The sequence below is a fragment of the Drosophila ananassae genome, chromosome 2L, assembly GCF_017639315.1.
Source record: "Drosophila ananassae strain 14024-0371.13 chromosome 2L, ASM1763931v2, whole genome shotgun sequence".
NCBI classification, from domain to species: Eukaryota; Metazoa; Arthropoda; class Insecta; order Diptera; family Drosophilidae; genus Drosophila; species Drosophila ananassae.
This window is the reverse complement of record NC_057927.1, coordinates 28,504,745-28,531,429: the sequence shown is the minus strand read 5'-3', so window position 1 is coordinate 28,531,429 and position 26,685 is coordinate 28,504,745. Positions and strand designations below refer to the sequence as shown.

The window sequence follows — 26,685 nt, the reverse complement described above, 5'->3', positions numbered from 1 at the left end:
AGGTGCCTTCCTGCCTTGCAGAGTGTTATTGGATTCCTTTTTACAAGATCTCATCGCAGCTGGCAAGTTAACTTCTGCTTCGTCTCTCCAAATGTTGTGCGAATCTCGGCGGCACTGAGTTTGCTACGGATGGAGCCTTTATGTGTGTGAAGTTTGCGTATTTTACGAATCTAGAGCGTTATAATCGATAGTTCGAAATGAAAGATTTTTACAACGTAGCTCTGGCTGACCGCAACTTCCACAGACCCCAGCGTGTGGGCCTGCTCATTGGACCCAACCGGTTCTTCAACCTTTTGTCATTTGACCAAATCCATTTAGGTCCTTGTCTCCCAATTACCCGAAAATCGCTATTTGGCTGGGTGGTTTTTGGACGCAATGGACTAGCACGGAAAATCAGCTTGGAACCTCAACTAATGCCAGTTCGCCTAGTTCGTATGTAAGCGAGGAGTCTGGATTTTTATGCAGAAGGAGAATCAGAGAAGAATCAATGTTCCGGCCCTCATGAACTCGTTACGAAAACTCGATTCCCACATTGGTCTATTGGGGGGAGCAATGCATGGTGAAAGGTTTGACAGAAGTTGGTGTGCCTTGTTCACCCTGCACCATTCCTAGATGGGACGAATGCTACTAAATAAGTCGTCTTAATGCAGCTGCGCAATAAAATCATATATATAAAATAATCTATTGCAAAGATGTGTCTTCTGCCCTTCCAGAATGGTTATTAAAGGCCCACCCATCAATAGGGGGAGGATGTCGGGCTAATCAGTAACCAGCAAAGCCGATTAAAATATTGATTTTTTTAGCTGCAGCGGCATTTATTTTTGTCTGTCTGTCTCCCAGTTTCGCATGCACTTTTTGGAACTTTGGAAGAGCTTGAGTTAGTAAATTTAGAAATATGTTGGAAATGTAGGAAGATGGTGTTCTCTTGTAGGTAATTTAAAATGGAGGATTTTTATTTAAAAGAAATAGAAGTGTAAAATTGCCATACAGACTATTGCAGTTCGAACATAAAACCCTAAGAGGATCATGCTGTGCATATGTCGAACAACAATGACTTAGGAATAGAGGACTACAGTTTTTAGTCCTTCTATTCGGAACGTTAAGCTGTAAGCGTATGAGTAAATGCTGGCTATCTACATCATCTATGTTCTACTATTTGTTAATTTGTAGTAAAATAAACTTACCTGTTTATTAGTAAGAGTCTACTAATATTTAGGGTCTTTAAATTGGTTTGTCCATCTATTGATAAAACCTAGAACACCTTTAGCTTTATTAACCATTAAAGAAATGCGGTCGGAAAATTTAAGTTTTCAGTCTAAAAGGACACCAAGATCATTAACCTGAGATAATTGTTCTAAGGCAATCCCATAGAGATAGTACGTAGCCTGGTAAAGACTACTACGATAAATAGACATTCGTTTGCATTTTGATCTATTTAGTATTAAGTTATCGGACTGAAGTCTGTGTTGGGCAGACGAGGATTTTCATTGCAGAAAAAGCTTAACATCGTCTGCATACAGTAGTACCAGCGAGTTCGTTAAGGATGGGGGAAAGTCATTAATAACAAAAAAGGAAAGCTAACTTCGGTTGATATACCCTTGCAGTTAGGTGGTAGCTTATATTATTATATATATATCGGCTCGTATATAATAGACATCAATTCAATTTTCTTATAAAAATGTTGGAAACAGCCCCAAGCATGTTTAAAAATAGCAAGGTTATGCCATGTCTGATCGTTCGGTTATATGGCAGCTATATGATATAGTCAGCCGATCCTTGTGAAAATTGGCAAAACGGATTGCTTTGCCCAAAATGGAATCATGCTTATATCGACTCAAGAGGTGATCCTGATCTGCAAGGGTATATAAAGAGAAAGCAGTAACAGGCCAAGATGGCTTCCTTGAGGAACTCCATATGTAGGACGGACTATGCAGGAATGTTCAATTTTAAATGCGACTCTCTGTGTTCTTCCATCTAATTAAGCACGTAAGGAGGACTGTATGTAATCCCAAAAGATTTTGTTAACTCAACAGGAGTGTATGGTTGATTGCATTAAATGCTTAACTAAAGTCTGTGTAAGTAACATCAGTGTGAAGTCTCTTTCGGATGCCATCTATGACAAAGGATGTCAACTCCAATAAATTAGTGGGGGTGGAGCGATGGTTAATGAAACCATGCTGACCTGGAGAAATTATTAAAGAGCAAAGGGTGTGGAAATGAGGAGTTATTGATATAATTTTTTTTCAGAAAAAAATGGAACGAATATACGATTTGTCGGTTTTATGCGTATGGTTGAGGTTTTAGGAGGTGAATATGTTATTTGGAAACATTTTGCGAATAAATTGGCAATGGCCTGATCTTAGGTCGCAGATGAATTTTTAAACGTTAGTATATAAAGAAAATAAACATGTTTATGCTTAGTGTTGAGCCAAGCAGAACATGGCGAAGCTTTGTAAAATAAGTTATATTATAAATCTGAGGAGCCGCGGCGGGTTAATCAGCAGTTCTGTTTTATGTTTTTTTCTCCCCCGTTCGCATGCGCTTTGCTGGTATTTGTAGCGCATGCGCTTTGGGGAGCTTTTTGTAGAGCTGCTGCACATTAGCAAATCTTGCATTTGTGTTCGTTCCCCGCCTCGCCTCTTGCCATCGAAATGATAAGCATATGCATTGTTCTGAGTTCGAATAGCTAAGCTTTACTTCACTTGTATTTTTGTTACTGATTTGCGAGTTGGGTTAGAATTGAACCCTCGAATAAAAAATATTGAAATTGGACCAAAATTAAATTTTTGAATCTTTATTCATTCGGCTGCTATTAAAAATTATTAATAGCTCAACATTTTGATGACCCCGACGTGATTGCATCCCGTTTAATTATCGTGATCAGCATTAAAAGTGCCACTAAAATACCGTTGTTTTTTCGAGTCTATGGAGAAGCGTCTGCGTGATCGCTTCACCAAGCTACAGGAGGAATTGGAGGAGCTCAGCTACAGCGAGATCGGGAGCGATTTATATTGGCGGTTCTCTCGGTTGGCTACGGACGTGCACGTTGACATCCAGGTAGAGGTGGCCAAGCGTTCTATGAGAGTTGCTGCTCACTACGCTTTTGGATGCTTCCAGTGCTGCTGGGATTTCAACCGCTCCATACAGGCCTGCTCCCTCATTGCCCCCGTTGCCAATGCCAACATTTACCGGCGGCTATGCCGATTGGCCGGATTTCTACGCCCTATTTAGGACAACCATTGACAGTCACCCGCACCCGAGAAGCTCAGGTTGCTCACTTCCTGCCTGCGGGACTCAGCCCTGGAGACTGTGAGGGCGCTTGAGATTACCGAAGCTAACTATGATGTTGCCCTTGACCTTTTGCGCAACCGTTTCAGCAACCGTCGGTTAATCTGGTTGAGCCGGGATCCGTTGGTACTCTTCGGGAGTTATCCGACCGATTCAATGGACATATGCGGGCCCTCATGAGTTTCGGGATGTCGGCCGAAATTCAAGGACGCCTCCTCATCCAGATCATCTTCCAAAAGCTGGACCCTGCTACAAAGGCCAAATGGGAAGACTCTCTGGCAGGAAGCACTGATGACAGCCTGCCAACTTGGGAATCTATGGCTCGGTTCTTGGAACAAAAGTGCCGTACCCTGGAGACAGCGGATTTGGCCTTAGCTCTGCATTTGCCAGTGACTCAAGCGGGCCGACGTAGGCCATTTAACAACCGATCCTGCATGCTCCTGAATGCTCCGCCTGCTTCGTGTACCCTGTGAGCATCCTGACACACGCTGTGCCTTCTTGCCAAAGGTTCCTCGCCTTGTCAGTTGGGGAACGATACGATGAGGTCCGACGTCTTGCCCTCTGTGTGTCTCAAGTCTAAGCACATAGCCCGCGGACGCTCATCCTCCCGCTGCCCAACTTGCAATCGCCGACATCATGCGCTATTGCATCCTTGCGAGCAGTTATCTAGAGTCACGTCCGTTCCCGCTTCCGGTTTGGATCCGCTCCTCCTGCTAACACTCTTTTTGCCCAGGATCGCTGCGCTGAAGTAGTGTTCTTGCCCACTGCCAACATTCTCGTTCGTGGCAGATCAGGAGCCTTTTTTCCTTGTTGAGCGCTACTTGACTCCGGCTCACAAGTTCATCTTATCACATCACGGCTGGCCAGCCAACTTCAGCTTCATCGGTCCAAATGTTCTGTAGCAGTGACTGGCCTTGGAGACGCTGAATTTACTACGGATGGAGCATCGGTTAACGTTTGCCTGAAGTCACGCCTATCCACGTATTCTGTTAAATTAACGCAGTTGTGGCGTCTCACATCATAGAGCGTCACCCTGGCCTGAACATAGATGTGTCCAACTGGAAAGTTCCCGCCAATGTGTTTCTAGCTGATCCGAACTTTCAAGCCTGTTTTTTGATCTGCTCTCAGTAGGGCAAATACAGCTAGGAGACGGTCTGCCTCTGGTGCAGAAGACACGTTTTGGATAGGTATTTTCTGGAGGAGGTGGCACCCCAGGAAAACCCCGTTTGGCCGCCTCATGTAAGCCGCAAACCCTTATGACGATCGCCTGGATTATCTTTTCCGCCAATTCTGGGAATTGGATGCCTTCACTGCGCCTATCGTTCAGGCTACTAAGGAGGAGCTCGATTGTAAGGCCGTCTTGAATCAGGTGCTTATTCAGTTCGCTTTTTAATCAATCACAGTGTAGAGCTTTTAGGGAAATCCTACGCACAGGCTTTGCGGTGTTTCCATTCACTTGAGCGCAAGCTGGATCGTCATCCAAAGTTAAGGACCCAATGTACGTCGTTCATCAAGGAATACATGGATCTGGGTCACATGTTTCTGGTGCCGCAGGAATTGCGAGGTAAGTGCCAGTATTTCCTTCCCCATCACAGCATCCTGAAGGAAGACAGTTCCACTACTAAGCTGAGAGTTGTGTTCAATGGTTCGGCTGCTACATCCTCTGGTTATTGCCTAAATTATGTCCTGATGTCCGGCCCCGTGATTCAAACGAAGCTTTTTCATACCTTGCTTTGGTTTCGGTCTCACCTTGTAGCTTTGACTGGAGACATTTGCAAGATGTACCGCTGCGTAGGGGTCTTTCCGGATGATAGTTTGCTGCAGTGCATCCTCTAGAGAGATTCTATCCATGATGACGTGAAGGTTTTAAGCTCGACACCGTGACGCTCTATGCACCAGCTGACTAAGGATAAAGGTGCCGGGTTTCCCGTTGGCTCTCGTGTTGTCCTCCAGGATTTTTATGTAGACAACCTCATATTTGGTGCCGCAACAAAGATTGAAGCGGTTGAGATAATAGCTCAGACATCGATCCGGTTAAAAAATGGTTAGTTTCAATTAAGGAAATGGTGATCCAACATCTCAGAGGTTTCGGAAGGCGTACCCGAAGGTGATAGAGAGTCATAGTTAAAATTCGACGATGGCAGTCCGTTCACAAAGACTCTTGGATTAGCATGGGATCCTTCTGCTGACCTACTGCATTTTGAAGCTCTTCAGCCCACCGCCAAACCAACCAGGAGATCTATACTATCTTCCGTCGCTCGGTTTTATGACCTGATGGGTTTAGGGAGTCCTGTCGTCACCAGGGCAAAGATCCTATTGCAGAAGCTCTCCCGAGAAAATTTTCCATGGGACAAATGCCTTCCTCAATCCCTTCCCTCCGAGTGGTTGTAATTCTGTTCCAGTTTTGACCAAACTCAGCGAATTAAGTTTCCTCGTTTAGTCATTTCCTGCCCAGATAGGCTGGAGGTCCACGGATTCTGCGACGCTAGCTGGGATGCGTATGGAGCTTGCGTTTATGTATTGTCAGGTTCTGATTGTCGGCTGTTATGCTCAAAGAATAGAGTGGCACCCATTAAAACTCAGACAATACCGAAGCTAGGACTATCTGGAGCTGAGTTACTAGCAAGACTGATGGCTGAAGTTGCTGATCTTGGAACATATAAAGGAGACTATTGTTGGTGTGACTCCTAGGTTGCCCTATCCTAGATTCAAGATGAACCTGCTCGATTTAACGTGTTTGTTTCTAATCGCGTCTCTTCCATACAGGAGCTCACCAAGGCAATGAAATGGCGTTATGTTCCTATTGCTTTTAACACAGCCGATCTACTGTCAAGAGGTTCTTTTCCCACTGACATATTAAAATCTCAGCTTTGGTCCCAAGGCCCTCCATTTCTTCGTGGTTCCAAAGATGATTGGCCCATCGCTATTGTGGCCAAAAAGGCAACCATCGAACTTCGCGCCAGGACTTTATTGGCTACTGCTCAACCCAGCGATATCGCCGCATTGTTAAAGTTTGCCAACTCGATTCACTCCCTACAGACAGCCTCTTGCCATCGAAATGATAAGCATATGCATTGTTCTGAGTTCATATTGCTAAGCTTTACTTCACTTGTATTTTTGTTACTGATTTGAGCGGCTGCGAGTTGGGTTAGAATTGAACCCTCGAATAAAAAATATTGAAATTGGACCAAAATTAAATTTTTGAATCTTTATTTATTCGGCCGCTATTAAAAATTATTAATAGGTCAACACTTAGTGTTTACAAAGTTATAAAACTGTTTTCGATCCTGAGTGAACTGAATCCGACAGCGGCGAATATACATAAGTTTTATAATATAATATATAGTAATATAGTCAATATAAGTACCTTGAGAAAACTATGCTGCTACATGTTCTTTTTTATTTATTTAAAAGCCTGCTTTTATCTTTTTTTTAATTTTGTGAGGCACCTTGTAAACCAAGGATTTGAAGCAGACTGATATTTCCACGACTGATATAATATTTCAAAAATATATTTAAAGTGTATAAATAAAAAAGATTGGATACACACTGAATAGCTGACAAGTGATGCGAGTATGTAGGCGGTTCGGAAGATGGTGGAATGTAAGAACATGTAATAAACAACGATTGAGAAATATGACAATATGACTGTATAAAATTGAGTAAAAATTGAACTTCTGTAGAAGCGAAATTGGAGTCAATAGAGATTAAGACTCCTCCTCCTCTTCGCAGAGGTCGGTCACGTCCAAAAGTGTTGTACCTACTTGGAAAAACTTCGGAATTTGGTAGATCCTACTAAAGGAGGAAAGAGGGCCTGCCCAGCACCAGGAAGTCTGTTCCGAATTCAATAAGCCATGGCAACTTTCCAGAGGATATTAGACCAGGCGATAGGTCAGATATACCAAGAAACGTTTACCCAGGGCAGAGCCAAGAAAGCCGAGGGTCTTGTTTGATAAAAACCGACTAGGAACAGGACAAGAACGCCGCCGGAGAACCCGGTGAAGCTACAAAAAGTGTTCAAGCTGGCTTAGAAAAACATGGAGTGAGCGGAAAAACTAAAACCGACAGGCAATGGAGTGCAAGGGCGCCACGGTCTGGTCGAAGCAGCATAATTTGAACAAGGCTGCCGAAGGGCGCAGAAATTAGAGCCTCAATACGACAGCCTGTACAAAATGATAGATTTCATTTGATGATTGCCATCCTGCGGCATGCCCGGACGAAGAAAAAAAATAAGGCACACCTGAGAAAGTAAAAGTGCCAGGAAGAAAAAATGGTTTCTGAAGGCTTCAGGGCTGCAAAAAGGATAACCTAAAATTAAAAGCTAGCAGCCTTCCCTGGACTCGCTGCTCGGTTTATAACTTTATATTATTAGATTAATATTTGAACGGTTGTAGTTGAACAATCCTTATGAGAGTTTCACTATTTAATCCAAATTTTAATAAATAATATTAATAAATTCTAAGATTTATTTAGTTTATCTAAAAATTTTTTTACACCTAAAAATAAATCAAAAACAAGAAAGGAAAGCTAAATTGGACCGCAACCGAAATTGATATACCCTTGCAGTTAAGTGGAAGCATATTTTAAAAAATTTTTATTTATATTAAAATTATTTTTTTTTAAGTTCTAACCAGTTTAATGGCAGCTATAGGAAATCGGCCGATCCATATAAAATTTTGTAGATCAGATAATCTTGTCCAATATGGAATCTTGATAAAAAGCCAATCTTCTAGCTAAAAACACATTTTTGAGACAAGCAGCCAAAGGCGAAGCTACGTGATTTCATCCCGATTGATTATTGCGATAAGCATTAGAAGTGTCACTAAAGCGCCGTTGTTTTTGTTGTCACAAAGTTACATTTTAATTTAATTGCACAATGCTGATCACTCTACGTTTTTGGATGCTACCAGTGGTGCTGGGATTTCAGTTACTCTATACAGGCCTGCTGTCTCGTCGCCCCCGTTGCCAATTCCAACATTTAGCGGCGGCTATGCCTATTTGATCGCACTTGACCAAGATGGAGAAGCTCAGGTGCCTCATTTCCTGTCTGCGGGACCCAGCCCTGGAGACTGTTAGGGCGCTTGAGATTACCGACGGTAGCTATGTTGTTGCCCTTGACCTTTTGCGCAACCGTTTCAGCAACCGGTTCAGATGGTTAATCTTCGAGGCTCACATCAACGAGATTTGGCCTTAGCTCCGCATTTGTCAGAGAATCAGGCGCGCATCGTGCATGCTCCTGAATGCTCCGCCTGCTTCGTGTGCCCTGTGCGGCATCCTGGCACACACTGTGCCTTCTTGCCCAAGGACAGCCAACTTCAGCTTCATCGGTCCATATGCTCTGTTGCAGTGAATCGCCTTGGAGACGCTGAATTCACTACGGATGGAGCATCGGTTATCTTTTCCCTGAAGTCACGCCTATCCACGTATTCTGTTAAATTAACGCAGTTGTGGCGTCTCACATCATAGAGCGTCACCCTGGCCTGAACATAGATGTGTCCAACTGGAAAGTTCCCGCCAATGTGTTTCTAGCTGATCCGAACTTCCACAGAGCTCAGCGTGTCTCATTGGAACAAGCCTGTTTTTAAATCTGCTCTCAGTAGGGCAAATCCAGCGAGGAGACGGTCTGCCTCTGGTGCAGAAGACACGTTTTGGATAGGTATTTTCTGGAGGAGGTGGCACCCCAGGAAAACCCCGTTTGGCCGCCTCATGTAAGCCGCATACCCTTATGACGATCGCCTGGATTATCTTTTCCGCCAATTCTGGGAATTGGATGCCTTCACTGCGCCTATCGTTCAGGCTACTAAGGAGGAGCTCGATTGTAAGGCCGTCTTGAATCAGGTGCTTATTCAGTTCGCTTTTTAATCAATCACAGTGTAGAGCTTTTAGGGAAATCCTACGCACAGGCTTTGCGGTGTTTCCATTCACTTGAGCGCAAGCTGGATCGTCATCCAAAGTTAAGGACCCAATGTACGTCGTTCATCAAGGAATACATGGATCTGGGTCACATGTTTCTGGTGCCGCAGGAATTGCGAGGTAAGTGCCAGTATTTCCTTCCCCATCACAGCATCCTGAAGGAAGACAGTTCCACTACTAAGCTGAGAGTTGTGTTCAATGGTTCGGCTGCTACATCCTCTGGTTATTGCCTAAATTATGTCCTGATGTTCGGCCCCGTGATTCAAACGAAGCTTTTTCATACCTTGCTTCGGTTTCGGTCTCACCTTGTAGCTTTGACTGGAGACATTTGCAAGATGTACCGCTGCGTAGGGGTCTTTCCGGATGATAGTTTGCTGCAGTGCATCCTCTAGAGAGATTCTATCCATGATGACGTGAAGGTTTTAAGCTCGACACCGTGACGCTCTATGCACCAGCTGACTAAGGATAAAGGTGCCGGGTTTCCCGTTGGCTCTCGTGTTGTCCTCCAGGATTTTTATGTAGACAACCTCATATTTGGTGCCGCAACAAAGATTGAAGCGGTTGAGATAATAGCTCAGACATCGATCCTGTTAAAAAAGGGTTAGTTTCAATTAAGGAAATGGTGATCCAACATCTCAGAGGTTTCGGAAGGCGTACCCGAAGGCGATAGAGAGTAATAGTTAAAATTCGACGATGGCAGTCCGTTCACAAAGACTCTTGGATAAGCATGGGATCCTTCTGCTGACCTACTGCATTTTGAAGCTCTTTGAAGCTCTTCAGCCCACCGCCAAACCAACCAGGAGATCTATACTATTTTCCGTCGCTCGGTTTTATGACCTGATGGGTTTGGTGAGTCCTGTCGTCACCAGGGCAAAGATCCTATTGCAGAAGCTCTCCCGAGAAAATTTTCCATGGGACAAATGCCTTCCTCAATCCCTTCCCTCCGAGTGGTTGTAATTCTGTTCCAGTTTTGACCAAACTCAGCGAATTAAGTTTCCTCGTTTAGTCATTTCCTGCCCAGATAGGCTGGAGGTCCACGGATTCTGCGACGCTAGCTGGGATGCGTATGGAGCTTGCGTTTATGTATTGTCAGGTTCTGATTGTCGGCTGTTATGCTCAAAGAATCGAGTGGCACCCATTAAAACTCAGACAATACCGAAGCTAGGACTATCTGGAGCTGAGTTACTAGCAAGACTGATGCCTGAAGTTGCTGATCTTGGAACATATAAAGGAGATTATTGTTGGTGTGACTCCTAGGTTGCCCTATCCTAGATTCAAAATGAACCTGCTCGATTTAACGTGTTTGTTTCTAATCGCGTCTCTTTCATTCAGGAGCTCACCAAGGCAATGAAATGGCGTTATGTTCCTACTGCTTTTAACACAGCCGATCTACTGTCAAGAGGTTCTTTTCCCACTGGGATATTAAAATCTCGCGTTACCCAGCTTACCGAGTTTAAGGAAGAAATAAGTTTACTAAAATCACGCAGATTGGTTCCGCCCTCAAACCCGCTTGCCTCGCTTGCTTCCTTTGTGGATGATGCTGGTTTGCTTCGTGTTGACGGACGATTACGGAACCCTGCGCTGGTTTTTGATGGATCATTCTTCCCTGTGGCCATCCCGTCACTTCGGCTATAGTGACTCATTTTCACGAGGAACACCTTCACTCTGGCCCTCGAGCACTTATTACGAAAATACGTTCTCAATACTAGCCCATTAGGGGGTGGAAGACAGTTTCAAGGGTTTTGAACAAACGCATACGCTGTTTTCGCGCAAAGCTTTGTCTACTGGAGCATGTCATGGTTGATCTTCCGACCGAGAGAGTTGAAGGATTCCAAAGTTTTGATTTCACAGGTGTGCATTTTTTTGGACCGTTTTTCTACAAGGCAGAGACTCGGAATAAGGGCCCTATGAAATGTTATGTGGACGTATTCATCTGCTTCAGTACGAAGGAAATCCATTTGGAGTTAGTCAAGGACCTTTCCACAGCTTCGTTTCTGAGCGCCCTCCAACGCTTTAGTTTTACGCGACGTAAACCCAGACAGATATGGTCGGATAATGCCACCAATTTTGTGGATGCCAAGAATGAGCTGATGGAGTTGAAGCGAAGATTCCTCAGCCAAAATCACCAGGCACGAATTTTGCCTGTCGGAGTCTATCGAGAGGCGGTTCATTCCTCCACGCTCTCCCCATTTCGGTGGTCTGTGGGAAGCAGCTGTAAAGACGGCGAAACACCACCTTTATCGGGCAGTTGGTCCCGCAATTCTTGGCTTCGAGGAATTGAGGACTTTGTTGTGCCGCTTAGCCTCAATCATTAATTCTAGACCCCTTGTGTTGATTTCAGAAAATCCTGCGGATCTAGATGTGCTAACTCCGGCTCATTTTCTAAATGGCGGGCCGCCTTCAACATTCATCGAACCGGACCTTACTGCCATTAACATCAATCGTCTGGATGGGTGGCAGAGAGTCTCCTTCTTGCAGCAAGTGTTCTGGGCCCGTTGGAAGGAAGAGTATCTCATGCTGTTGCAGCAGCGCTCCAAATGGCGCACCCCTGGCCCTGTAATTTCAGTTGGGGACATAGTCCTGGTGAAGGATGAGAATCTACCCCCAATGAGGTGGCCTCTGGCCAGGATACTGTAGCTGGTTCCTGGGCGTGACGGAGTGAACCGTGTAGCCATACTTAAGACAGCGGTTGGAACGACTAAGCGTGCGGTGTCAAGGTTGTGTCTGCTGTTCAATACAAACATTAAAATAAAATTAATGTTTTAATATTCAATAATGCAAAAACATAACATTCACCCCGTTTATTCAATATTCAATAATGCAAAAACATAACATTCACCCCGTTTATTCAATATTCAATGTTATGAGTGCAAAATCATAACATTCAACCCCGATAAAGAGGCGCTTTATCGATAGGAATCCGCGAGCTCGACAAATTCAATGTGCATATGCGGGCTCCCGCTGGATTGGGCACAACCCAGAAAATTAGCGGCTGCGTCATCGCACTGGTGGAAGCTGCAGAAACTGAACTCTTCCACTTAGCCTTAATGGAACGAGATGCAGGTAATGGACTGCATTCAGACGTGGGAGCCAGTGGCAAGTTTCTTGGAGCAGAGATTTTGGTCGAATGTCGGATTTTGGAAAAAGTATATACCCTATAAATTATATATTATATATTCTTAATGGATATCATCCCATGAGTCGATGTAAATATCTAGTTATATTAGTAACGGAGCGACGCCGGTGGTCCGATCAGTGCCTATGAAAAGTCCAGCAGATCCTCTAAGATAAGACGTCGCACACTATGTGCGAAAAAAAGTCTGGGAGCTTATGCACGCATATAAGAAGAATGCCCGGGCAAGCTGTTTACACAAGGCGAATCATTTTCCTTTTTTTTTTTATTTAAAATTTTTTTTTTTTAGATATAGGAATTTTTATTAGGAAACTTACCTCTGCGGTTTTGTTCCGGGATGTTAAGCTGAGCCTCTGACATTTAAAATTCATATCTCGGTTAATTGCACAGCTATAATCCCTTATAGGTTCCGGTAGATGAGCACAGTCTATTTCTTGACCTATATGCTGATTTTCTGTGATGACATTCAAAGCTTCCTCCGCTGTTTTAGAGTTTTCTGCACTGGACATATGAGTTTCACAGTCTTCATAACGTTTTTGAATTGTTATCCTCCAAATCAGTATCATTAGAAGAAGGACTAATCCAATGGCCACAGATATGATAAGGTAAAGATAAAACTTTTTTTGATGCTCTGAAACAGTTTATGTTATAACTATCATCATAAAATAATAAATAATAATAATAATAAATTAATTAGGGGTGGTATACTTTAACATTAATATTAGATTCTCTCTTATATAAACACTAAAATAATATATGACATAAGGTCACATAAGAATACCTTGGATAACTTAAATCTGTCTCGGCAGTAAATTTGTTGCCATATTGTATTTCGGCGACTTAAGTGAAAATAAATAACCGCCAGTTCATCTTTAAGAATATATCAGGCTAAGAAATACGTATTGGAAAATGTGATAATGTATACTAAGGGGCCCCAATAATTGTTCTTCGAATTGGGAGAAATAGATCCAAAATATATAGGATAGTACTTTGTAGTCTAGTTGGAGAGGCGTGCGGGACTTCATTAGCTAATGGAAACTGTTGTCCCTCATTTTTGGGCAGGTTTTCTTTGCTTCTATATATTTTCTCCAGGTGAGTTGCCAGTCTAAGTGAATGCAATTGGTGTATTATTAAAGGTGGAAAAGTGTCTATTTATTTAGTGGTGGACAAATGCCTTTGTTGAATATAAACGTAATTTGCTTACATTTTTCTCATTGACTTGTATGCGCCAGTCAGATAGTCACTTTTCAACTTTAACTATATTTTCTGTTTGCTGTATTTGAAGACTTTGAGCGGCAGACAATTCCATTGTCGTTAGCGAAAGTTGGCGGCCGAACATGTTTCAGATGTTATGAAAATTACCTAATCCTATTTACCAACTTAAGATTTGTCTTTGCCTGGTTAAGGGATCTTCTTGGACTGACGTTTTCTTTGGTATAGGAAATAGCCCCATTTTAGTCTTGAATTATATATGATAGTGATGCATGTAAGTTCACAATATGGTAATTTAATAATCATCTTGGGTGAAATTTTCTCATAGGCAGGAGCCATTTTTGGGTTCGGTTGTTAGTTAAAAGAAGTTGTTAAAAGTAATCGGGAAAGAGGCTTCTAGTGTTGGGACGTCTGGAATAGTGAATTAATTTGTTGACGGATGGTGCTTTAAGACATTTTGTAAGTGAGAGGCAAACATTTTAACCTTCTCTTAGTCGCTGCGCGCCCAAACTGCAGTTTAGAATCATAAAGGCAAATAGTGTTCGACTGGTATCAGGGTGAGCTCTCCAGGGCGGAAGTTTGTTGCAGGTAGACGAAAATTTTTCTATGTAGGTGATCTTTGTTTATTTATTTTTTAAGAGTTCTTGACAAATTACAGGAAGCAGCCTTAAGTCTTTCTTTGGAAGCCGAAGATCGGTGGACTTGCCATTCTCTACGAGCCAGCGCTTTCTCTGTAGAAGCGACTCGATCTGGCGTATAGGGTTTGGAAGCAGAGGACATGACTTCCGTAAATCGTTTAAGTGAGTTTTTGATATCAGCTTCGCAGTATATATGTGGTTCGAGCTCAATGTGGGAGCTTAAATATTTCTTAAACTTCAGCTTTTCTCAAAACTGTGGTTGGTTAAAAACGCACAAACAGGTAAGTGGTCAGATGACAGGTCTGCTAATGTTTCAGAGCGTATTACGCTTATCTGCATTCTTCTTGTTATAGCGAAATCAATAACGTCTGGTTATTATCTTGGATCTGCTGGTCAGAAGGTTGGCTTACCCGGAGAAACAATTTCTAACTTGTTAGCTGGGGTAGTGTTAGCTTTGTATAATTTACTTAGGGTTCGCAAGAAGAGAACCCCAGAGTTGATGTTTTGCATAGTAGTCACCGGCAGTCATAAATTCCCCTTCCACTATGTTGAACCGTAGGGGGCAGTAACCGGCGGAAATTGTGAGTGCCGCTAGATATGTTTATGCAGACGGAAGTGGTCTGAAGGTCGGTTTTGTGTTGGACCTAGTAGCAAAAGGTTCCAAAGCAATATGGCTGATTTGCAGCTTTATTAACATACCTCCGTGCGTTTTGCCATCCGAGTGGTTGGTTCCGTAAAAGATGTACCCGGAGAGATAAGAAATGGTTTTTGTTTCTTAGATGGGTTTCCGATATGGCATTAAAATATTGAGAATCATATCAATATTTTGGGTATTTAAGAAGAATCATTAATGAAAACGATTGTAAAAAACACTTGTTCAAAACCAGAACATAATAATACACTTGCTCGTAGCCCAACACTCTAAATCAGGGATTCCTAGTCCCATTGGTCTCGTTGCTCCTTTGTTGTTGGATTGCTCTGTCATATGGGTAGAACACGGCAGAGTTTTTTATTAGCATTTTGTATTCTTTTTTTCTCCCAATTTCTCCCCAAAAAGCCATCTAAAAAGCGAAGCGCTTCACATGGAACTCTTTTTTCTCAGACATAGCAAACACAGCTCAAGCGGCAAGGCTTATAAAAAGAAGGAATTTTTGAGTCTTGGACTAGTGAGGAAGTGAGGCTGTGCTGATGTACACTTCCCTAGATGTTCTCCAAAAACAGGCGATCCGTCCACTGCACGATCCCCTATACATGGCAAAACTTAGCTTTAAGCCCTACAAAACAATTGATATGAACGGGATCTCAAATAAAGGGGGATCCCCATTCAAAGACTTTTGACCATTCAGTCTTTCATCCTTTCCTAAGATTTACCTTTAGTTGAGCCTTCATATTCATCGCACAACTTGCCTATAAAAAAGGTAAATCTATGATTCTATGTAAGATGGAAAAGGGCCTTCCAGTTAGTAGCGTACGAGGGCGAGGTTGCAATCGTTTTCACATGAAAGTAATCTCAGGACTACTGGACAAACAGCAAAGAGCTGGACAAAGGAAGCTAACATGGCATCTAAACTCTGTCATAGAAAACCAAGTTAAAAAGTTAAAAAACAATTCAGAGAGAAGCAGCCAAACAACTCCGTACTTAATCTACCCAATCCAGACTAGCTGGTATGGAACTGGAGTTGGTGGCAATTAGACTAAGGGAAATACATCAGTGCAGTCCGGACTACACCGGAGACACTGCAGATTACTTCAATAGCTTTAAATTATAAACAAAAATAGCAGGTGTACTCCGAACAATTAGGGATGAGTTTTTTTTTAGACTTCCCGCTTACTGTAGCTGTTCAGTTACCAAGTGTTTTCGGAAGCTTATTTAATGTTCTAAATATAGGCTTTAATAAAAACAAGCACCGAAATTGATGCCTCGGCTTTACCGAGAGACATACCGCGAGAGCGCGAGACAACGATAGCGCAAGATGGCAGATGCGGGTTGCCGATCGAATGCACGAGAGCGGGCGACGCGATAAGATAAAAGAAAAAAAAAATTCAATAAATTATTGCCGGCCAAACTTTCCGGTGGCTGCTTGACCCGACAGTAGCGTCTTTCAGGTGGAGATTGCGGCCATTAATGAAGCAGTAAAACATCTAATAACATCGACTTTCACAATCGATGAAGAATAAATTTGCACTAAAATGATTAATGAAGCACTAAAACATCTAAAAACATCAAGTTTTACAAACGATGAAGAAAAAATTTCAGTGACAGCTAAACAGCCAATACATCGATCGGCTTGATCTCAAGCAACTCGAAAACAGTCTTAGACTGTAGATAATCTCTTCACATGAAGATTTTTGTTTAAAACGAATTTGGAAGATCCCCAAATATAGTAACACAACGGACCACACACGCTCTAAGTGTGTCGGACTTTTTTTGGATGAAAAATCTGATAACTGTCTCAACCTAACCCAGCAGCATCACATTAACAAGAATCTTCAGCTAAGGGTAGTAGATCCCTTAATGCTCCGCCTGCGTCGTGTACCTTCTTTCCCAAAGTTACTTGCCTTGGTAGTTGAGAAACGACATGTCTTATTGCATCCATGCTAGAAATTATCTAGCATTACTTTCGTTCCCACATGCGGCTTGGCATCTGCCAATGAAGCTGGGGTTACGACTTCTAGAGCAAAAAAAGGACATAGCTTTATCTCTTGCTTCATCCGGAATAACTGCGACATTGTTATCTGGTGGAAGGACTGCTCATTCAGCGCTGAAGTTGCCATTGAACATGCAAATCATCGAGACTCCCACGTGCAACATTTCCAGAGCATCTGGTTTGGAAAAGTACTGCGAGCATGTTAACTTATTGGGATGAATGTACCATGGCACACAAAAAAGCGCTGGATCGATCATTGCAGGATTTGCGTGGAACCGTTCAACCATTCGGGAATGAGTTGATATTGCTCGCAGAAGATTTCAGGCAAACATTGCCTGTAATTTCTCGATCGACACCAGCGGACGAGATAAATGCTTGCCTGAAATATTTAACATAGTGGCGACACGTACGTACATTGCAGTTAATAACAAATATGTGTGTCCAGTTGCAGAACGATAAATCAGCCGAGGTATTCTCACGACGGTTACTGGACATTGGGAAAGGAAAGCTGCCAGTTAATGGGACGTCACTAAAATATCACTATTTTTTTCAAAAATATCACTACTATTTACGTCCAACCACAATACGCCACAGCGTAGCGTGTCTGGGTATAGCTAGTAACAAATAAACATAAATATAACAAATAAAAGAGTTGCTCCCCAAGTGGAGTTGGAAGAATTGGCAATACCAACTAAGGCAAGGGTTATGTCCTTATGTATGCCTTCAAAACAACTGAAGACTCCCGTCCAGCTACTGCAAATTCTGCACCCCCAACTCGAGCTCGACTCCCCAGTTACCAAAATGAAGTGGAAATTATTCGGAGCTAAAAAATTATATAAGTTACCTGTTATTGAGAAATATAATTATTTAATTTATTGCCTCTTTGGTGAAGCTTAAAGAAAGGCATTCCAGGTAACCGAGAGTAATTATGACAAAACTATCGCTAGTCTAACAAGTACGGAAAGCGGGCGGAGCCGAAGTTTAAAAAACCTTACAATTAGGTATCAGTTTATATTATTATATATATTATATATCGGATCGGATCCTTACGATCCTCGGACGATCCTTATGCACTTTGAACTTTGCAGATAATATATTTTGGCCAAACATAACATGTGTGGAAAGTTTCAACCCTCTAACTTTAAAAACCATAAAGCCATAACCAAAGTTATGGCATTTTCGAACAATCAGTTATTTGGCAGCTATAGGATATAGTCGACCGATCCCGGCCGTTCCGACTTATATAGTGCCTGCGAACAAAAGAAGGATGTGTGCAAAGTTTCAACTTGATAGCTTTAAAACTGAGAGACTAGTTTGCGTAGAAACAGACAGACAGACGCACAGTGGCCGATTTGGTCCCGCTAGCGGCATTTAATTAATAACTTCTAAACTAAAATAGATTTTTTCAGTCGGTTTTTTTTCACTGATCAGAAACAAATCATAGAATTTTTTAAGTTAACAAATTTTTTTTTTAATTTTTTTTAATTTTTTTTTTTAATTAAAATTTTTTTTTTTAATTTTAAAATTTTTTTTAAATTTTATTTTATTTAAACTTCAATTAACATATTTCATAAATAAACTTTATCTAAAAAAGGCCATAAATAAACTTTGTTCCTGGCTTCAAGAGCTTCCTCGGGCATCATACCAATTGGAAGGCAAAAATGGCTTATAATATCTGCTCCATGAATTAAAATTCTGTGAACAGAAGATGACATATAAAACAAGGGATATGATTTTACAAACAATTCGGCAGTTTGCAATGCGTAAGACCGGAATGCGTCCGAATTTATTTCGTGGCAGCATGCTAGTGTTCGTAAGACCTCACTGAATCGATGTATTAAATTATAGCTTACTCCTGTTATACGAGCAGCCAAATTTGGTTGTTTGAAAAACCTCCTTGCAGTGTTTTTGTTATTCGTACTGCCAGCAGTAGCAATTGGTATATCTACCAGCAAATGAATCTCTTCCCTCAGCTTCTGCTGAATAATTCTTTTATTTTCATCGACAACATCTTTGTCAACACCACGAGCTTGCCACTTTTGAATCGGAATTCTATATGCAATGTGCAAAACACAGTCGAAAAACCTAATCCAGGCGTGAAGACTTGATAACCCATATTCAAAGAGGTTTTCATTAATAGACAAGCTCTTCACCAAATTCAGATCGTTCATATTCTTAGGAGTTGCCTTACATATTCCGCATGTTTGCGAAGAAGATCCCGATATAACACTGAACGTTTTGCCATCAAGCATGGTCATATGGAATTGGTGATCAATTCTAAAGCCACTCAATAATGTTGGTAAAATATTTGAAATTTGGCTTTTAATAAAACAGTACCAAATACAAAGTTTTCCATGGCAGCAAACTTCTTCGTTGGGATGACTTCTGAGTGCCATACCATAAAAAGCACCCTTTTTGCTACTGACATTGTTCCTAAAAAGTACCATAGTTTAAAGGCTAGCAGGTAATAGCAGTTGATATTACACATTTTGGACGGCACTGAATCACACTTTCGGCTAATAAAAGAGTTAGACTGAATCCACTTGAATCCGGTAAGTTCTACTCCACGAAAGACAGGTGTACGCTAATCCAGGCTAGTTGTTAATACCCTGAATTACCACTACGTTTTATGAGCTACACATTTATAGACCGGTCACAAACATTGACTTTTTTTGTAATATATACCTTGAAGATAATAAAAAGCAAAACTTTTAACAAATTCACTAAAAATTGTAAATTTCCGAGGAACTCAAATTCAATGCGCGCAAAGAGAAAAAATTGTGTAAAGCTCTTTGCAAAATCATATGGTGTGTTTGACCGCTCACAGCATTTGACCAGCTAATCGTAGAGCATTTAAAAAGCTTTTAAAAATCTAATCAAAGCATTTGCTATCCATATGTGAAGAAATATTAACGGTTTTTAAATTGGAAAATTTGAATTAAATGCCGCTAGCGAGACCAAATCGCCCACTGTGAGACGGACAGACGGACATGCTCATATTGACTGTGGACCGACTCTGGACTCTACTTTATAGGGTTTTGAGTAGAGTAGATCTAGTGACCAGGCAAATACGGGAAGAGTCACTGGACTGTATGGAATTGCTGTGGTCCGATTTCGAAAAAATATTAAACCGTAGGTCCCAGCACTTGTCCGAAAAGGGACTGGCAAACAAAAACAGGAGAAAACAGGGTTTCCAAACCAGCTTAATGGAAGTTCGTGGGCTTGCTCCTCTGCCAACACCAAACCAGCTTGCAGTTATTGTAACGCTCGAGGCCATTTTTTAGCCCAGTGCAGTTGGCCGATCCGAGTGCAGTCCGCAGTAATGCAACCATTTAAGTTTGTTAAGTCCGCCTCCATCTGTTTATGTTGCTGCGAAAAGGTCACCGGTAGCGAAGTGCAAATCGATTACATATCAAATCTGTGCAAGATCGCACCATTAACTTCTGCACCGATTTACAGTGACTGAAAAAAACTTAGCGTTACCACCAGCAACAAAAAATCCTCCTCCAGCGTTAACGAATGATGGCCCTTCTACTTCACATGCTTTGAATGCGTCATCCCTAGAAAGGGTTTGGTTAAAAAATGGGGAGCACATATAGGTGCGAGAATTACTTGACTCAGAGTCACAAATGAATTTCATTACTGAAAATCTTACTCAACGCTTACAGATCCGTAGGGAGGTATCGTGCATCAACTTGCTTGAAATTGGTCATTCTAATTCAAAAGTAAAGAAAAAGATACAAACCGTGGAGAAGTCAAGAATTATTGGTAGCGAGTCTCCTATCAAATTTTGGATTTTGAAAACAATTTCGGGGCTATCACCTTGACCAGTCAGTGAACGTGAAAGATTGGACCCCACCGAAGAACTTACCATTAGCAGACCCATATTTTTATAAACCTCAGCGGATAGATATGTTAATTGGAGCTGAGTCATGTTATGAACTTTTGTCCGCTGGTCAGAAATAAATAAAGGTCCGAACCATCTCATACTTCAAAAAACGTTCGTTGGATGGACAGTATCGGGAAAATATAGTTCAAATTGCCTGAATTGCCAAGAAGAAATATTAGAATCAATAAACTACAATTTGAAAAAATTCGGGTCGTTGGAAGAAGTTCCATTTTCTAAAAAGATGTTGTCGCCAGAACAGGAGTTGTGTGAGGACCATAATCGGAAGACTACTAGATTACTGCATTCACGTCGGTTTGAAGACAGACCTCTATTTAAGTCGGACGTTTTGGGCAACTCTTTCGAGATAGCGAAATGCCGTTTTCTGTCGCTACCAGTTGATAGTGTGAAAAAAAGACCCGTCTGAGTCTTTGAAATTGTGCAAGCTCAACACCATTAAATATGGCACTGTACCAGCCTCATTCCTGGCGTTAAGGTGTTTGAAGAGGTTGAGTCAATCCGGAATACATTTCCTCGAGCTGCTAAAGTTATTGGGTCTGACTTCAAACTCGCCTAAAGTTACTGCATCCGAGAGCACCGTTAAGCCAATAGCACTTTCGGATTCAGAGCTGACTAAATCATTACGAAGCGATTCCTAAAGATGACGTATTTAAATTTGAAATTGATACTTCAGTCATGGGTCAAAGGGCGACAAAGCGGAACATTCGTTCGGTGACATCAAAACTAATTGACCTTGGCTTATTAAGCCCAATAATTATTAAAGGAAAGTTGCAGGAACTGTGTTGCAGGAACTGTGGCTTAATAAGCTAGATTGGGATAAGTCGATTCCAATGCATTTGGATCAGCCTGTGTCTATATTCATTGCAAATCTGCAGAAGGTATTAAAGTCTCGTTGTTGACTGCAAAGTCCAAAGTAGCGCCACTCAAGACGCTTCCCCGTCTTCAGTTTTGTGCCGCTCACCTTTAGATGTCTAGGGAGATTTACCTCTAGATCAAATTCGTGCTATCCGCCCATTCTCCAGATATGGCGTGGATTTTTGTGGCCCGATTGAGACGACATTGAAAATTCGTGATAGGCCACCCTACAAGTCCTACATTGCCATTCTTGCTTGTTTTGCGTTCAAGGCAGTTCATTTAGAAATAGTGTCTGATTTGTCAACTGATTCCTTATCATGATTATTGCCATTTCAAAGGTTCGTTGGGCGCCGAGAATGTCCGCAGATGGTTCACTGATAGTCCCGGGAATACAAGTGCGGTCGAAGTGGCAGCGGGAGCATGAGGACATCGTGAAGGGCGATCTGGTCCTGGTCGCAGAGGATCACCAGCTGCCCAAACAATGAATCACGCCGGCGCAGACGGAAGGGACTAGCTCTGGAGCTATGTTTAAGAGAGCAGTGCACAAGCTGGCGAGGCTGTTTTTTCGTCGTTTTTTCGTTTAATAATTTACGCAGCCACCCTTTCCCATTTTTTCTCGTGATAAATTTTGAGTTAAAATAATCTCAATAAATATTAACCTTTACGCCTTTATCAAAAAAAAACATATTTATTTGAAACTTGGTAAAGATGGTCGGGAAGAGTGTACCAACGTAGAAAAAGAAGAAAAAACCGTTTTTCGCGAAAATTGATGTTAAGTCATTTTTTAAAACACGTCGTTTATGGGCATTTCCAAAAACAGGGCAATCAATTTTGACCTTATTATAAGTAACTATTATAAGTAAATTTTTATAAGTAACTGGAAAGGAAAGCTAGCTTCGGACAAAGCCGATGGTGATATACCCAGTTAAGTAGCATATTTTATAGTATTGGTTAAATGTTGAATTGGATAAAAAACGTCAATCTTTATGAGAATTCCGCTTAAATCAATTTTTTACAAAAAACATGTTGAAAAAAGTCTCAAGCCTTAATCTTTAAAAATACCAAGGTTGTGTCATTTCATTGGTAGATCGCAGTGTATTCTCCCAAATGGAATCTCTATTAACTCCGAACATTATATGATTAAAAACAGCAAAGTTACTGTTCGTCTGTAGAGCGTTATGCGGCCACTACGATGAACTTGAACTCGCAGGCTTAACGGTAGGTCCCGGAGTCGCAGTCACGTATAAAACGTATAAAAAGGCTGACTAAATTTACCTATTATCTTCAAGGGTCTGCTAGGGTTGAACAGTCGATTGCTGTGGCCAGGCAGAGGTTGATGGGAAATACTTGAGGTCCTGGTTGGTTGTGCTCAGGTATGGTGGTGGTGGTATATGAAGGTTTAGGTATGATTAAGTATCAGTGTATCCTACTGGCGGTCCTTCTGCCGGAGCAACACACAGCGATGATTACTTATAGGTAGGTTGTTTCAAGTACCATAAGATGATACAGAGTAACGAACCGATCTTTTATAAGATCAGAGAATTAAATTTTGTATGGCTTAACTATGGTTAGCTGGTGAATGTTAATTAAGGTACGTACAATAAAGTCCATGTTAAAAAAAGTACGTGCTAAGTACTAGTTCTGGGTCTGCTGAATCAGATGGGTTTCTGCTGAGATCGCTGGTTTTGCTTGCTCCAATCAGTTAGTAATTCTTACCGCTGATATTACTGTTTTTTTTCTGGCGCCGTCTATTTCAGCTATGTTATTTGTTCAGTTACCGAGCGTAAATTATTGCCGGCCAGACTTCTTTCCGGCGGCTGCTTGTCCCGACATTATTTGTTCTTGGCACTAGTTGCCAACAGTTACTTTTTCCGATCGTTCAGTTATATGGCAGCTATAGATCCTTATGAAATTCAGAATATTTGAAATTTTATTTTTTTGTGAGCTAAATCATCAGCTACATCATTGTGCTACATCAAGATTTTATTTTTGGCGGCAAACTTGATCCGCAAAGGAAGACTTTATGTTGGCAAGTCTGATAAACAGTGCAAGCCAATATTTCCCATATTATAAATGTCGTTTGTAAATGTCTATAACTTCTTCGGCCGATTTTGCAGATATTTCCTTTCCAGATATTATCTATTTCACTAGTTTAGCATCGCAACTATTTTAAAATATTTGCCATTTCCGAAGGCATTAAAGGCAAAAATTTGAAACAAGTTTGACCTGCGCTTCATTCACAGACGGACATGGCTATATATACATATACACTCACATGAATACAAGATGTCCTTGAGCTCTACGAGTACCAAGTGTAAAAGTAACTGCATTGTTTAAACGCATAAACTAGCCGAATTGGAATTGGCATATTAGCAGATCATTTTTTACATTAAACCTAAAATCGACTCCTATTTTGCATACTTTTGTGAAGTGTGAAGTTTTTTTTGTTTTCTATTTTATTATTTTGGTACTTGCGTTCGCGTCCCTAGAACATATTTGTTTAAATGAACATCAGAATAAACATAAGGTTTAATTGACTGATTAGGTGACTGATTAGACTTTCGAACATTTTATTAGTGGAATAATGATTAGACTATTTAAAGCTTCACGCTTGTATCGAACTTTGTTAGTGGGACTTATATACACTCACTTTTTATATAAATATAGCTGTCAATCCAATTTGATAAAAAGCCAACTACTTCCACGTGTTCTATTCCGATGTCCTCACTCGTACAATTTAAGCCTATAATACCCCAGTCGTCTGTATCCACACATTTTCTGCGTTTTAAAATTTTTTTTTCGACTTTGGTATGACTCGGCTTCCAAGTGGTAAAATAACGTTCTTCAACATTTATATCATTTTCATCTAAAGCTGAGGCATTTTCCGCGTCGGGAATAAATTTACGAGTTATAGACATTTTAATTCGATTCATCAGTCCCACAGATAATAGAAGGTTTTCTGGAAAATATTTTTTTTTTAGACTGGAAAATGTGTTTATCTTAAAAGAAGAAATTATAATTTTATTTATATAAATTTATAAATTTGACATGGATTAAAAGGGTTGTGATGAGCTTTCTTTCATTAGTTCGAATAGTTTTATAATTTAAATAAACAATAACGTCTATTGTTGAATCCCGAACCATAGACACACCTACTACATTTCTCAACGTAGATGAGCAAAATCAGGCAATGCAAGCTTTCAAACCCGAAAAGCTGGAAAATATATAAAATTAATCAAAATTCGATCTTAGGCTATCTTTACTTCTACAGCTAAAGCTTTCTAAGTTTTGACCAATTAAGCATATCTTAAATAAGCGACCTTTTTGGTCATAATTTTCTACCATAATGCAAATTAAAAGTTATTTAAACTAAGAAAGCTTGATAAGGTGGCCTATCAGGGTATTTGTTATTTGATTGGTTTATCATTGAGCTGTCAGACAATCTTCAGAACAAGGATGCACTAGCGTTTAGCTTATATATAACAGTACAAACAATATTTGGGTATTTTGGGTACCCACGCCGAGTTGGGTATTTTTCCTTCAAAAAATAAAAATCAAATTTTGTAAAAACTAGCAAATATTTAAAAAAATATTGTTCAAATCAACTGGCAAACGAAAATATTTTTTTTGTTATATGTATGTCATACTTTTTTTTTACAAAAAAAAAACATTTTTAGTTACTGTAAATAAACTTTTAATGAGAATTCTTGCTTGTTAAGTCATGCTTTTTATCATGCTTGTTAAGAGCTGTGCTGACCAAAGCTTATGTGACCGAGACCGCTAAGATGTTTAGCATGTGCTGATCAGCACGTGATACATGAGATCCAAATTGTTACCTCAATTTATTTAAATAATTTTATAAATTTTTCGGTTGGTATAAAAATAAAGGATGTTAACCCGTCTTTGTTTTTTTTATAGATTTTACTCTGAGAATGCATTATAGGTATACAAAATTGCACATTAACAAGGTCAATCCTTATGAAATTTGGTAGATCGGATTATTTTGCCCCAAATGAAAACTGCCTCAAAAGATGTACGCAAAGTTCGAAGTCGATAGTTTTCAAACTGAGAGACTAGTTTGCGTAAAAACAGACAGACGATCATGATTATATTGACTCGAAAGGTGATTTTGATTAAGAATATACTTTTGACCAAAATTACGTTATGCAAGGGAGGTAAAATATATATAAAAATATTCTCACCCGGAAAGTGTTGGTGCTTTTTTGTTGTTATTTTTCTTGCACGTGCCGAATTGGTCTTAAGATTTAATAAATCGAAGTAAAGCTTATTTAATTAATTAACGTCAAGCATTTTTTAATAAATTCCAGGATAAAAGTTGCTCACTTTTTAGTAAGGAACATTCCCGATTACAGAGTAAAAGAAGATACAAATTTTTCTAATTGTCGGTTAGCTTAATAAGACGTCATACTTTTTTTTATGGTTACTTATTAAAGACATTTTAAGAAAAAATTAGCTCTTATTTTTTCGAAGTTTTTATAAGCTACAAAATATGTGATATAATAGTTAACCGAAGTCTGCAAGCTTTTCGAGTAAATCTATAAAAAAAAAAATTGCTGTATATTCACCTTTTAACGAACTTTTATCTCGGGTAGGATCTGTAGGCACATAAGAGTTTGACGAAGCTTCTGTGTCCACCTTTTCATTTGAAGATATTTTCCCTTCCGCGACTGCACCTTGCAATTTTGGGGAAGGTGGTATAGCCTCCGACTCTTTGTAAAATTGATCCTCATCATAAATTTCATCTTCATCTAAGTCAACTTCTGACTGTTTTGGTTCATCGGGCTCGGGCAGAGTTTCATAACGATCCTTTAAAACCTTTCGAGGAACTAAAATGGAATGAATATTAGTGAAGAAATTATTTTTCTGTAAGCAAATACACTTACTACAAGTATACACAACTTTAAGGTGCAACTGGAAACCGGCTACACAAGGCCGTCCAAATGTCACAGTATCCGCAACTACTGTGCAACGACGGCGTCCATGACATATTTGCATGGTAGTTTCCGTTGCATACGAAACTAGGCAACCTTTAAATTTTTAAAATAAAAAAAAATTGGAAGCTATAGAAAT

General features: G+C 40.6%; 1 protein-coding gene across 10 annotated transcripts in view; it reads right to left on the bottom strand.

The window, feature by feature from the left end:
- The window catches only part of LOC26514219 (protein eva-1 homolog C), a 145,294-nt gene that overhangs the window by 23,096 nt on the left and 95,513 nt on the right, over nucleotides 1-26,685 (bottom strand). For 6 of the 10 annotated variants that reach the window (XM_044714215.1, XM_044714216.1, XM_044714214.1 and 3 more), the window contains 4 exons: nucleotides 26,499-26,642; nucleotides 26,181-26,441; nucleotides 24,245-24,553; nucleotides 12,652-12,965 (listed from right to left, as the gene is read on the bottom strand). In XM_044714215.1, the coding sequence (XP_044570150.1) occupies nucleotides 12,652-12,965; nucleotides 24,245-24,553; nucleotides 26,181-26,441; nucleotides 26,499-26,642 (1,028 nt within the window). Of the gene's footprint in view, nucleotides 1-1,184; nucleotides 1,253-12,651; nucleotides 12,966-24,244; nucleotides 24,577-26,180; nucleotides 26,442-26,498; nucleotides 26,643-26,685 lie in introns of those variants that run through there. The other 4 variants (XR_006506915.1, XM_044714217.1, XM_044714220.1 and 1 more) reach the window with 4 other exon arrangements.